Source organism: Mastigoproctus giganteus, chromosome 9, assembly GCF_048544385.1.
Source record: "Mastigoproctus giganteus isolate SK-2022 chromosome 9, ASM4854438v1, whole genome shotgun sequence".
NCBI classification, from domain to species: domain Eukaryota; kingdom Metazoa; phylum Arthropoda; class Arachnida; order Uropygi; family Thelyphonidae; genus Mastigoproctus; species Mastigoproctus giganteus.
This window is the reverse complement of record NC_143583.1, coordinates 138,901,749-138,917,097: the sequence shown is the minus strand read 5'-3', so window position 1 is coordinate 138,917,097 and position 15,349 is coordinate 138,901,749. Positions and strand designations below refer to the sequence as shown.

Genomic DNA, 15,349 nt, shown 5'->3' with positions numbered 1-15,349 from the left:
CACATACAAAAACACCCTCCTTGGCTAGATCATGTCCTGTTCTAGATAAGTCTGCAAACATTTCACATTTCACGCATTGTTTTTGACTGTGATGTGTTGGAGAATCTCCCCCTTCGGTTCTCCCGCAAGCCACAGCACTCTGGCTATTCTGTGAACACTGCTTTGCTGCTCTAGTCTGGGTCAATATTCCATTAAGTATAATTTAATTTACAATGAACTTTAACAAGATTAATAAATTTTACTGATTAATTAATAATTCTATACTAAACTAATAGATTTATAATACAGTGCTATGTTTTTTGCTCTCTAGTTTTACGTTAAAGCTTACGCTATTCCATATCATGTAACAATGGCGGCAAGTTACGAACGTAAAATCTACGGACACTAAGTATTAACTTTTGAAATTGCTATTTAAATTCAAAAATAAACCACGGAGCTTGGCTAGAACTATAAAGCTACTTATAGAAAATAATTTAGTATAACAATTAAGTCAATAAAACAACTAAATATAAATGAAAACTTAGTCTTCGCTGGAGCTGCAAAATCTTGGTCAACATGATAGGCACAGCTACTATATGCTTTGTCCTATTGACAACACAATCCTCATCCTTCCAAATCATGATATTATTTTTGTACAAATAATTATCATGGCTTGAAAAATTTTTCAGGATACCTATCCTAATAATGGAGAGTGCTGATGGTACTCTCCTTCACCACAGCACAGAGAGAGAGAGAGAGAGAGAGAGATAATGGTCACTAACATAACATAAGGTATTACTAGTAGTCCAATCTATATCTAAAGTGTGATATGACCCTTTATTTCCATATATATCACTCATTGATTTGAGCTAACTGTGCAGGACTACTTCAATGATGCACTCCTCAATGCACACCGAACAGAAGAAGAATTGAACTGAAATTGATCAAGAATAAAAACATCTCTAAACAGCTGAATTGCACCACAGTGCTCTGATTCATTTCCATAATTTAAAAGAATTCTGAATGATTTAAAGAATTTAATAATATTAGTTCTTTTAAATTGTGGAAATGAACCAGAATCAAGACATACCTCTGCCTTTTCAGGATCTTATTTTTCTCTCCAGTTTTTACTCCTAATCAATTTTAACTCACTTTTCCTATTCACAACATTCACTGCTTGAAAAACATGCCACTGAAGCAGTCAGTGGCTTGGTCAGGCGAGTGTGAGAAAAGGTTATGCCACATTTCAGAGACAGACTGACTGCTATTATCATCATCATCTTAGGTTACAGAATGCTATTTATTCTTTAGTAAGAGGATATTTTGTGTGTGTGTGTGTGTGCGGGGTAATATTTATGTGATATGTTAAAATAAAATATCTAAAAGTGATTCAAGTGTCACTTGGAAAAATGTCATTTTAAATGTAAACGGCATTATATTCATGATGATTCAGGATCCATGATTATGATTCTAACGTAATGTGCTACTCATTCATAATGATCAGACAATACAAGCAAATATGGTTTTCTAGTCTGTGGCTTATTGCAAGTGCAACCTGCTTTTCCAAATCTTCTCATGATTCCTATTGAAGTATGGCCTGTGGTGACTGGTTCTTTATAATTTGTGCAATTTATAGGAACTATTAATTGCACATACTCTTTGGTCAGTTTGCCTGTTTGTGGAATGAAAAATCAAAGGTTCTGGGAGGAAACTGCAATCCTGATATTAGACTGACTAATTTGATCACAGTGTGAAAAAAAGAGGACACAGGTTACTCTTGTTGCAAAGGGAAGTACTTCTCAACTTTGGCTGGCAATGGGAACTGAACACAGATGTTTTCCATACCTATGTGGAACTGAGTGTAGTGGTATTAAGGATTACGCTGGAGTTGCTTCAATACAGTTTTATAATCTTAGTTTGTTTTCCTTTTGGACAACTTATGATCAGCAAGCAAAATGCAAAGGCTACCAAGCCATTTCATTCAGAAGAGCTATAGTTTATGCCTACTTTTCAATGAACAGTTCCAAAATACTTACCCTCGATTCCTCTGCAAGCATAGCATTCATATCTTGATCACTAATAGCAGCCATTGCTTTGATATCTCGATAATATCTATGAGAAGAATATTCATTAAGTAAGATTAGGCAAGTGATCTTTAAATCTTTGTTAAAATAAAATAATATGAAATATATATATAAAATAATATATAAATATTTTTACAAGATATGATATCTTTTAAAATGAGGAAAAAAATAAATTTTCCAGTAAAATTAATTTTATTTTAAAAACAACCACAACTGATTATTTATAAGGAATGGTGTGCTCCTCAATGCACACTGATAGAAGTAAATTAAACTGAAATCAATCAAAAATAAAACATCCCCAAACAGCTGAAGTGTACCTTGATACATCAATGGTTGTCTATTGAATTCAGTAACATATTATGAAGTGGCACTTTTACCATCACAAGTGGCTGCCTTTTAGTGCTGTTCCTGTAATTGTGTTATTTTATTAAGTTTCTAATATGCTGAGTTGTTGATTTTTTTTCCCTTTCTATCCATCTATTTAAAAAGAGAAACACTGAGGGCTAAGCTGAATGAGGAAAAATTTCTGTTTGGCTCTAGCTTTATAACTTACCATATACAGAATGCATAAGACCTGTCACACATTTATTTGTTGGTTGTTCACTTCTGAAGATTAAGAACTTTATATACACAGAAGAATATTAACTTTATATACACAGATTCAAAAAATAATTAAATTAGTGAATATCTCTTGCAATAATGATGTTTTTTTCATAAAAGAAAAAAGGAAAAAGATATAATTGGAAAAATTTAACTAGTAAACGCAAGAGTATAAAGTTTTTTTACTGAATTAACTCTTTCTAACTTGGATCAAGAGTTCATTAACTTTGATTTATGATCAGTTCTGTTGAGCAAGTACTGTTTATTACTACAGGAATAAACAGTACTATTTGTTTACAAACAGTACTATTTGTTTACTATTTGTTGTGCTATTCCTATTCAACTGGGCCTTAATGCTACAAAATCCTTCCATTAGAAAAGAAAATAAATGCACTGTCTATTCCATCAAGTTCTTGCTTTTGCTACTCCACAACAACAACAACTGCACATGTTCCTGTACTAACACTGTGGTGAAGGCTCTGATTGTCCACGTTAACTTGATCACAGTGGGGACAAAGACAAAGTTTCTGTTGTTCCAGAAAGAAGTATTTCTCAATTCTGGTTTGCAATGGGGATTAAACATGGAATTTTCCTACATACCCATGATGAAATGTGTGTAAAGGCATTAAGGATTACACTGAAGTTGCTGCAATGCAGTTTAATTTCAGCTTTTTGTTCCTTTTGGACAATTGTGATCAGCAGGCAAAATGTAAAGATTGCTGAGTTATTTCATTCAGAAATGACACAGGTTATGCCTACCTTTCTGTGACCAGTTACAAAATACTTGCCCTGTAGATTCCTCTGTAAACATGACATTCTTATTTTTATCACTAATAGCAGTCATTGATTTGATATACTGATAATATCTATCCTGCTCTTTTCCCACAAAGAGAGAGTGGGAAATAATAGAAAATTCCCTGTAACCTTGGTACTGTCTCACTCCAGTTCCTATTATTAATTTTTGTCCACAAGGGCTGAAATTGTTTATAGCAATAAAATAGAAACTTCTCTGGTGGCAAAAAATGAGACTAGAAGAAGCATGAATGTAAGTGGTTCTACCATATTTTTTTAGCCAGAACATCAGAAGTCTCAACAATAAACTGCACTATTCTCTCTTTAAGATCTAACTTTATTCAACCTTATCTGACACTGAAATTTGGATTACTTATTTATATTTTGATCTTATTGACCTTATCAGCAGGTTACAGTGTTTTTTTTTTTTTTAATACAGTAATGGATGTGCAATGCGAATTCTCACTTCACTAAATTCTGAATTCTTTGTATAAAAAAAAAGAGAAAAGAAACTTATTCCTCCTCTGAATTTTTTGAAGTTATCCATAATGAATGATAACAGGATATTTTTCTCTTTAATGTTATTAATGTTTATCGGTGTGTTTAAAGATAAGGATGAATCAATGTGGATCATTACTATGGCCAAATTTTAAAAAAAATCTTCCATTACTTTGGCAAATTTTTTTTAACCTATCAGTTTCGATGATGGATGACCTTAGAAATTATGTTTTTGGTTAAATATCACTCCTATTAGAGATAGGCTAATTTTGAATTTGTTATCACTGTTTCTTATGTTGGAATGATTTTTATTGATGAAGGCTTTACATCTGATCACAAACATGCTACTTTTAAACTGGAGTTTATGAATCTTCATGACTACATAAAACTATGAGATCTCATGTTAATCTCTTCATTAACAACTGTTTTACACTTAGGAAAAACACTTTGTTCCAAAATTAGTTTTTAATAATGCATTTCATATAAATTTAATTTTACTAAACTTGATTTTAATAAAAGTTATTAAAATTAAGACTGATAATATCTATCTATATTTTTATTATGAAAATATTTAATGAATTTTGGACAACTTATTCCTCAATTTGAGAAATGTCAAATTAGGTAAAATATTTTAGAAGACTACAAACTCAGCTTGGACTAACTGACAAATTGAAGATTAAAATTTGTAGCTGTCAGTTTGATTGGTAGAGATGTAACTAAAGTTGACACATGAAAATATTATATTCAAAAACAAAAAAATTGTTTATAATATCTCTTGCTATTTTAAAGCAAAATAATCAGGCATTACAATGGAAGAAAGGAATTAACAGATTAATGAAGCACATACTCTATATTAAACAGTTTAAAGTATTATGCAACATGGTAAAACAGGCAGATACCAATGTATTTAATATATCTGGAAAGAAATGACCATGGAATTGCTTCGAATTTTATATATATATATATATTATGCAAATCCCAAACGTGGAAGGTATTAGAGACTAGTACTTAGTACTGTGTATGGGTTGAACATTGAGAAGGTGAAAGAAGATACTTTTTGACAATAAACTTGAATTTCTTTAGATTGTAATTTTTGGGAAATAAGCGTGAAGCCTCTCTTCCAGAAAATGGAAGTTTAAGGAATAAATGAGGAAGAGGAAAAGTTGGTTCTGTGAGTTTCAACTGAATAGTAAAAGGATGCTGACTGGTTTCAGATGTGTTTGGACGAGAAACAGGGGGAATTACAGAAGCCAATTCAGAAGGACAATGCCCATGGAAGTATCTATAAAAAAGGCATGCAGCAGAAACAGAATGTCTATGAGACAGAGTGGAGAGACTTGGTAAGAGAAAGGTCATTAATTAACCTAAGTGCCCCTTTTTTTAATGGAATCTAGAAGCCTGAGAGAGGTTTTGGGGGCACTGTCCCAGATTAGGGAACACATTCCATGGTAGGCAGATTTGTGATTTGTACAGAGTGAGCAGCTGATTGAAAGAAAAGTGGTGCTGATAGTAAAAGAGAAAACCATATTTGTAATGTGCTTATGACAAGAGAGATTAGAAGCTGGAGTAATCCCTAACAGAGATAAGTGATCTTGTCTAGAAATCTGAGTGTCATCGAAGATAACCATAGGAGCAGAAGAATCCTTTTTGTGAGATAAGCCAGAACCGAGCTTTATTATTTCTCCCTGATTGGGGGATTCCATTCTGTGACGGATACTGCTACCAAGTACACAGGGTGGTTGTAATGTCTGGTGTTACTGTTATTATTATTAGCCATATGGTGCAAAGAAGCCTGAGGCTTATGCTGCACCAACCAAAAAAAAATTCCAGGGGGGGGGGAGAGAGAGAGAGAGAGAGAGAGAGAGAGAGAGAGAGAGAGAGAGAGAGAGAATTGAAATTAACTAAGTTATCTTTGCCCCCGCTGGAGAATTACCGGGAGATCAGCATTTAGAAAATTAGTAGTGGATATTCAAGAAGTTGAAGCTGTCTGTGCAGGGCAAGGTTTCTCAAAGTGGAAGGTGGAATGCAATGTGCTATCATCAGCAAACTATTTCCAGTCAACGGGAGAAGGTCATTAATATACAAGAGGAAAAGAGTGGAAGAAAGAACTAAACCTTGGGGAACATCTGCATTAGTGGAAAAGTTAGAAGACAGTCATCTATTATCACTTCCAGTGAGTGGTCAGAGAAAAAATTGGATACCCAATTACAAAAAACAGTTGGCAAATCATAAGATGGAAGCTTATTTAAGTGACCTTTATGCCAAACATAATCAAAAGCCTTGAAACTCACTAAACTTTTCCATTCAATTTATCCACAGATGGGTAACATAAGCCAGTATATTGCCAGTGGACCAATACTGACAGAATAAATACTGAAAAACCTTCCATCTAATCACTCATCAGATGGAAGGGTTCTAGATAGTTTAGGAGTTGGCAGTTAATAGATTTCTCCATTACTTTAGAAAGAGTAGAAGTAAGTGCAATGAGATAATTGGATGGGAGGAATTGTTACCCTTTTTAGGAACAATCTGGATGTGAGAAAATTATCAAGCAGAAAGGAAAACACCTTTGGAATTTACTAAGATCATCAATATAAGAGTTGGAAGAAAAGTGGGAAGCTAATAGGTCAGCTTTACCTTTGGCAGAAGTGGCAATAGAACTATCTGGTTTTGACAGAGGAGGGAATAGGGATGGGCAAAAGTCAGGGCCAATAGCTTTGGCAAGAGACCAGAATGCTTGACTACCATTTGGACAAGAAGCAAGTTTTCTACTCTTTGTCTGTTCAAAATCTAGTTTGGACAGATTAATAACTATTTGACAATTGTTGTGAGCTTTCACGTAAAGAAAAATGAACCTGGAGATTTGCAATATTTAACACAATTATGCAACATTCTTATCTTGAACAGCCTTAGTACATTACTGGAAAACCAAGGTTTAGATAAAGGATGAGATTTTAAGGTGGAGTTTGGAATGAAGGATTTCGTCCCTACAAGAATAATTTTGTTGACATGATCTGAGTAGACATCAGATGATTTGAAAGAGTAATCCGACCAAGGAAAAGAAGAAAATAAATCTCACATCTCATCCCATTTTGCATTCTTGCAATGCCAAATAACAGTTAAGATTTGTCACGAGTGAAAGGCTCCATTGGGGAAAAGACCATCACCAAGTTGTCATCTAAGGTGCCTAGAGGACCACTCACCTTGATTGTGTACTTAGGTTTATTTGTGAGAAAAAGATCAAGTTGCTGACTGTTTGGTTAGGATTGGCTGGTATTCTGGTAGGTAAATGAACAATCTATGTGAGGTCATTAGTAATTGCAAAAGCCTCAGCATCTTGACCAGTTGGGTCTGTGTGACTGAAAAACTGAAGACAGCTGGAGATGTGAACATTAAAATCACCAAGGAAAATTACATCAATGTTAGGAAAACTGGATTGGAGAAAGTCAAGTTTCAAAGACAGGAAGTCAAAGAGTTCCAAGTGATTAGCAGAGCTAGGAGAATGATAGAGGCAACAAATGAGTTTAACAGAATGGGGTAGAGAGGTTTTAGGCCAGAGAAGGTCAAAAAGAGAATATTCCAAATTACCGAGTCTCTGACAGGGAATATCAGAGCAGATATATGCACAAGTACCACCTTCAAAGCGAAAGGAATCATACATTAAATGATTAGAAAAACTCAGATGAGCAGTGGTTGAATAATACTAGTATTAGCCATATAGTGCATCCAGATGCCATATAGCACCCGAAACTGTCAAAGTCCCTCTTTGAAGTTAAAACCAATTCCTTTAACTTTAACTACTGCAACATATTTCTTCATCTTCCAGCTGATGATTGCATGATCAATTCTTGACAATGATACCTATACTTTAAGCCCTGTGATGTCATCTGAATCATTAGTAATGAAGAGGTCAAGAATATTCTCACCCCTAGTACTTCCTCTAAAATGCTGGTACAAATAATAATCATCTGGTTTATTTAAAAAAGTTTTCCCCATCGTAAGTTTCCTTCCCGCTTATTCCAATCAATTTGGGGCAGATTAAACCCATAATAAGACATTCATGTGCTTGCCTGCCCGTTCCATCTGCATAAGGACTCTTTGCAACCTTCTGGTCTGCAGATTACTCCCAATCTCAGGCTGCTTTTGATAAGAAGCATGACCCATCCACCCCTTCTATCTTTCCTAAATACATTATATATACTGTAGTGGAACTAGTCATCACCAATTTCCAGGTGGCACCACATTTCTGTTAGCCCTATTATATTAGCATTAGTTGTCTTAACTAGGGGTTAAAATTGAGCTATTTTATTACAACACTCCTGACATTACTGTAGACACAGTTGAGACTAAGTAATCTTCTATAGTTTTCTATCCTGACACATCCCTTGAAGCTATTTAGATTTGTATCCCAAGCTATATCTTCTCTCTCGTTTGAAACATTGCTACCCTCATACCCTCAGAACATCCTATAAACATCGGCTGTAGTGGCAACAAAGAAGAATTCATGAGGTGAGTGCAAGCATTACTTTGACCCATATCATTAGATAAATGCAGATATAAATTACCCTTCTCCACCTAACTAGCAGTTTCCCTGAGCCTTCAAGGTCTCCTCAATGATACTGGCAAAAATCCTTGCAACACCTCTGTTCAAATGAATACAATCTCTACAAAATATACTGCTACTACCTACAAATGCAGGCCTCACTTATAACACCCCCCCCCACGAGTCGAAGCTTCCCTCAAGTCTTGAGTTAATCCACAAGGCTTTCAACAACAAATAGTCTCTCCTTTCGTGTCTGGGCAGAACTGCAGACACATACACACTGTGACCTAACTTGCGGAAATTTCTCAGCATAGGCCTATCTTTCTCCAATGGATGGTCAGGTTGTGTATGCTTAATATTGTTAGTCCCCACATGAATAATAATTCTCTCATTACCTTTCTTAAAATCAGATGTCAAACCATTTCATGCATATACTGGAAGTGAGGGCTCTAGTACTATCCTGTTAAAACAATATTCCCTATTGGCCATACCATACAATCCCTGATCAAATAAATTAGCATTAGTAGAGGCATTTGATGCAAGAAATGCAAGCTTATGCAGCATCAGACAAAAAAAAAATAAATAAATAAAAAAAAATAAATAAAAAAAAAATAAATAAAAAATAACCACTTCCACTTCACCCCTCTGTTCGTTCGAAATATCTGTCCAGCTGAGCTTTAAACTTATTTAGGCTATCAACTTCCACGACAAGGGATGGAAGTCTGTTCCACCAAACAACCACCCGCTGGCTAAAGGCAAATTTCCGCACGTCTATCCTACATCTGTCTTTCCTCAATTTGAATTTATGCCCTCTCAGGTTATTATTCTGAGCAAGAGGAAGAATCCCATCAGCACTGAGCATGCTCAAACCATTCAAGGCTTTATACACCTCTATCAGATCACCTCACTGGTGCCTAGTCTCCAGACACTGTAATTTGCAAAACTTAAGCCTTTCTTCGCAAGAGCACCCCTTTGTTCCATTCACTAATCTTGTTGCCCTTCTCTGTACTCGTTCCAGCAGCTCTACATCCTTCTTGAAATGAGGCCTCCAGGCCTGTATACAGTACTCTAGGTGTGGTCTGACCATTGCCTTATACAAGGGAATAATCACCTCCTTATCCCTGCTAGAAAAATTCCTATATATCATTGACAATACACCATGAGCTATTCTTGCAGCCCGTCTGCACTGTTCAGAGAACTTCACATCAGCCTGCACAACCACCCCCAGGTCCCTTTCATTCTCTACCACTGTCAGTGTAGTACCACAGAGTTGATACGTTGCTCTGGGGTTGCTGTTTCCCATATGTAGTATTTTACATTTGTCAATGCTAAACTTCATTTGCCACCTCTCAGCCCATCTGCTCAACCTTTCCAGATCCTGTTGCAGCAGCACAGTGTCAGTAGTGTCCTTGACAACCCTGCCAACCTTTGTATCGTCTGCAAACTTGGACATTAAGCTTGATATATCATCATCAATATCATTTATAAATACAGAAAACAATAATGGACCCAATACTGAACCCTGAGGGACTCCACTAATAACATTAGTCCGCAATGAGCAGTGTCCATTGATTACCACTCTGTCTTCTCCCCCTCAACCACCTCTTTATCCATAGCAGCAATTTGCCTCCAATGCCACACTGCTCCTATTTATGCAGCAGTCTTTCATGTGCAACAGTATCAAAAGCCTTTCTAAGATCCAAGTATATAATATCAAAGTTATTCCCTGCATCCAGTTCTTTTGTGACTGCATCATAGTATCCAATCAAATTGGTCAGGCAAGACTTCCCCTTAACAAAACCATGCTGTGTCTGAGCTATAACTGAAGTCTTGTCTAGATGATCCTGCAGTGCTTCTTTAACCAGTGCCTCCATTAATTTTCCGGGAACAGAAGTTAAGCTCACAGGTCTATAATTATTTGTGTCAGCTTTTAATGCTCCTTTGTGAATTGGGGTCACATCTGCACATCTCCAGTCCATGGGTACCTCCCCTGAGTCCAAGGAAGCTCTCATAATTATGGCTAAGGGTTTGCTTACTTCCTTTGCTGCCTCCTTTAATATAACTGGATAGATCCCATCCACCCCAGGTGCCTTTCTTGTGTTTATCTTCAACAATTTCTCCTCCACTTTACTCTCAATTATTACAAGATTCTCTAGCTTACTGCCAGAGTTGAATACACCTCTGGCATTCCCCTCGCTGAATAACTCCTCATGTGTGAATGTCGATGCAAAATATTCATTTAGTTTGTTAGCTACCTGAGCAGCATCATCAACAGTTGACCCATCGATATGAAGTGGACCAAGCTATATCTTCTGATTCATCCCCTTCCTTCTAGAGTTTACATAAGTAAAGAACTCTTTGCTGTTTTTCTTTGCATCCCTTGCCAAAGATATCTCGTAATCTGCCTTCGCCTGCCTAACCTCCTTTGTAACTTGGTTACAGATCAACTTGTATCTATCATAGGCTTCTGTGTCATGTGTTAATTTGTATGTATCCCATGCATTTTTCTTCTCTGCCATATGTCTCATTAGTTCATCTGACATCCATTTAGGTGTGAACCTTGAACAATATTTCTTAGTTGGTATGTAAAGCCTAGTAGCTTCCAAGATAAGTTCTTTGAATGCTTCCCATTTTGAATTTGCTGTTGGTAACATGATCAGTTGGTCCCACTGTATAGAATTTAAATACTGTCTCAGTCCATCATAGTCGCCTTTACGAAAGCAATAACTCTTCCCTTTACCCCTAATGGTAGTTACCTCTTCGAGTAAATCCCACTTCAGCACTCTGTGGTCACTGCCACCTAGTGGTTCATTTATCTGCAGATTCTTAATGCATGAAGAATCACTACTGATAATCAAATAATTATAATAAAAGACAAAAAAATTAGAACACAAATAAATAAATGGAAAATTTAATGATATGTAGTGCTGATGAAAATCAATAATAATAATAATAAATTTGCAATAGCGGCCATCGTTTAAGTTACATCTCATATTGTGAATACCTTCACGACGAGTTGCCACGACATTGCACTACTTCGAATAAGTAACGCTTCACCCGAAGGAGAAGACTGTTGTTACCTTTTCTCAGTGGATACCACCACCCAGATGGCACCGTTTCAGGGCTATTTGGCTCTTCTTCGGTGGGTGGGTAGGTACCCAAGTGATTAATGATGGCAAAACAGTTGTGAAGTATATCTTCACAATATGAGATGCCTGATGGTGTATGATATAAGTTAAGACTCTAATGCATTAGGGCTTAAAGCCTCAAGCTGCAAAAGAGATTAGACTGTGTATTTTAGTGCAATTGCATCATTTATACACAGCTAAATATAGATTAGCACATTTGCAATAGCAGCATCGTTTAAGTTACATCTCATATTCTGAATACCTCACGACGAGTTGGCAGAAGGGGCAAATAGCCCTGAATCGGTGCCGTCTGGGTGGTGGTATCCACTGAGAATAAGTAACAACTTCTCCTTCGGGTGAAGCGTTACTTATTCGAAGTAGTGCAATGTCATGGCAACTCGTCGTGAAGATATTCACAATATGAGATGTAACTTAAACGATGCTGCTATTGCAAATTTGCTAATCTATATTTAGCTGTGTATAAATGATGCAATTGCACTAAAATGCACATAGTCTAATCTCTTTCGCAGCTTGAGGCTTTAAGCCCTAATGCATTAGAGTAATAATAATAATAATAAAAAATCACTGTAGAACCTTTATTTAAAAAGTATAAAAAGACAACACATTCATCGATAGATGGATAAATGCACAGTATTGTCTTTTTTTACACTTTATTTAATCAAGTTGCATGCCAATGCCACTTGATCGTTGCTGTGAATACCACTTTAATATAGCTTCTTCCAGCAACAATTCGTTTGGCTTTTTTTTAATGTCCATCTATTTGATACACTGCTTTTATCACTTCCCACATGGAATTTTAAAGCAAATGCCTTTATAGATTCTTTTTGTTTTTTAATATCTGACAGACTGTTGGCCAATACCAAATTCTTCAGCAATTTTTTTTCCAGTAACACCATTTTCAAGTTGTTCTATCACTTTGAGCTTGTTAATTATAGTTAAAGTGTTTTCTTTTTATTCCACTTTTCAAAATAAAATATATTTTAAAATATATTAACTTATGTACATATATACGTATAAAGTAAGGAAATGAAGTGATATAAGCAATAACATTCGGCTGACTCACAGTCGGCAATGATACTGAACAACACACAAGACAACGTAATGCATGTTCCACTGCTCTCTGCAAAGCCAGAGTGACTCATCTGCCTTCCTAAGTCCTGTGTGTCTTTCAAAGTACTTCATTGTGAAGAGAATTTTTCATATTTCAATCCGGATTAACTGGATTAGCGAGGGTTTACTGTATTTTTTATTTACTTCTTTTATTTTATTTTTTTTTTTGGAGCAAAAGCCTGTGGTTTCCTTGCACTAGATGATTAGTACTAAATACTACCTGTTAAAAATGCCAGCTGTTTAGTACATTCCATATTAAAATGCTCCTTTTATATTTCCATTAGTTGGTTATGATCCTACTACCTAACATAACTTAAGAGCAGTGTATATAGGAAAAATACCAAAAATAAATAAAACAAATACCAAAAATTTTATAGTAAAGCACATATTGAATTGTAGATTAGCAATTCTGAGAAATGAAGAGGAGACGCTATTCGGAGAGTCGGTATATTTTAACAAACATGCACACATATACATACATAACCACCCACTTATCCCAGCTAATTCTTAATGTTATCACAGAAATAATAAACATAACTGATAAAACTGTAGGCAATTGTTAATGGGTGAATAAAAAAAGTTAATATAAAATATTTGTGAAGGTAACAAGCAAAAGATTTATTTCCTACCTTTCAACCCAATCCTTGTAATTGGGAATATCTTTGGCATATAAAAGTTTGCTGCTAGGAGAATCTTTGCCTAGCCTATGGTCGGAAGTGGAACATGCATCCATAAATGTCTGTGCCACAACTGATAGGCAGGAATCTACTATGTTGGATTTATGAATGTCAAACACAAAATTTGGATTTTTGATCAAGTTTACCCAGAATCGGAGTGGCAGACTGTAAGAAAGAAAATTTTTTATGTAGGAATCAATAGTTTTCTTGAATGATATTATTCTGCTAACTGTCTCTTTTTATCATCATTTTATCATCTACTAAAATACTTACCCAGGTATTCATATTTTGTTCCTGAGCAACATACAAGGAAAATGTTAATAAGATTGTATTATTTGAGAGAGAGAGACTTTAAATCTCTAAAGCAGTTCAACTTCTAAAGCGGGTGTCACTGCTCACAATGGGACTCCAACACAAGACCATTTAAGAAAAGATGTTAAAATTTAAAAAAATCTGTACTTTGTTTATGGCAATTTTTTATACTAATAATATTTTAGGGCAGAAAGAATCAAATTATGTAAAATTCAGACTATGAGACTGGTCAGTGCGTTTGCATCATTTCTACATAGCTGAAGAATTTTTTAGACAAACTGAAGTTTGTACAGTGGCATCATCATCATTGTAACATCCCATATTGTGAAATTCTTCACAAAAAGTTACCCTCCTTATACTTCAAATAAGTAACACTTCTTCATTAGAGAAGATTACTGTTACTTATTTTCAGTTCAGTACCACCACGAAACAGTACTGTTTTGAAGCTATTTGGCTTCTCATCAGTCAACGGGTGGGTGGGTGAGTACCCAGAGGTACCCAAGGGTTGAAGACCCAATCGCAACTTATTTACATAATACGAGAGATGCCAAAAGGTGTGTTTTTAGGCTGATAGCAGCAACTGAAGTTTAACCTTGACAAATATAAAGTACTGCATATGGGAAGCAGTAACCCCCAGAGTTTGTTTTGTTTGTTATTTGGTTTTTAGGAGCATTAGCAACTAAGGCCATACTGCTCCGGAAATATGCGGTGGTCATTCTCTGACCTTTCCGCATCCTCCGCATTTGGTGGTCACGGGCTCGAACCCCGGTCTAATCAAGAAGCGTGTGAACCCCTAGAGTAATGTAACAACTGTGTGGTACTACACCTACACAGGTAGAGAGTGTAAAAGGACCTGGGGGTAATTGTGCAGGCAGATATGAAGTTTTCTGAACAATGCAGACAGTCTGCAAGAGTAGCTCATGGTGTCTTATCTTTTTTTTTTTTTTTTTTGATTTGGTAGTTGTTGGCGCATCGGCTTCTGTGGCCATATTGCACCTCCCAAGGTTTTTGCAGTACTTTGATCCAAGCCCGAGGCGGGAATCGAACCCGCGACCTTGGGGTTGACGGGCAGGTACTTTACCCACTCGGCTAGCCCGGTCGGCAAGGTGTCTTGTCAATGATATACAGGAATTTTTCTAGCAGGGATAAGGAGATGATTATCCCTTTGTATAAGGCAATGGTCAGGCCACACCTTGAGTACTGTATACAGGTCTGGAGGCCTCATTTTAAGAAGGATGTAGAGCTGTTGGAACAAGTACAGAAAAGGGCAACAAGATTAGTGAATGGAACAAAGGGTTGCTCTTACAAAGAAAGGCTTAAGTTTTGCAAATTACAGTGTCTGGAGACTAGGCACCTGCGAGGTGATCTGACTGAGTTGTATAAAGCCTTGAATGGTTTTAGCATGCTTAATGCTGATGGGATTCTTCCTCTTGCTCAGAATAATTGCCTGAGAGAGCATAAATTCAAATTCAGGAAAGACAGTTGTAGGATAGACATGCAGAAGTTTGCCTTTAGCCAGCAGGTGGTTGATTGCTGGAACAAACTTCCATCTGTTGTTGTAGAAGTTGATAGCTTAAACAGATTCAAGGCAAAACTAGACAAACA

General features: G+C 36.1%; 1 protein-coding gene across 4 annotated transcripts in view; it reads right to left on the bottom strand.

Annotated features, from left to right (window-relative positions):
- LOC150080768 (plexin-A2-like) overlaps positions 1-15,349 on the bottom strand; it is a 1,384,718-nt gene that overhangs the window by 43,506 nt on the left and 1,325,863 nt on the right. For all 4 annotated transcript variants that reach the window (XM_090381170.1, XM_090381171.1, XM_090381172.1 and 1 more), the window contains 2 exons: positions 13,385-13,597; positions 2,016-2,091 (listed from right to left, as the gene is read on the bottom strand). In XM_090381170.1, coding sequence (XP_090237296.1) covers positions 2,016-2,091; positions 13,385-13,597 — 289 coding nt within the window. The remainder of the gene's footprint in view (positions 1-2,015; positions 2,092-13,384; positions 13,598-15,349) is intronic.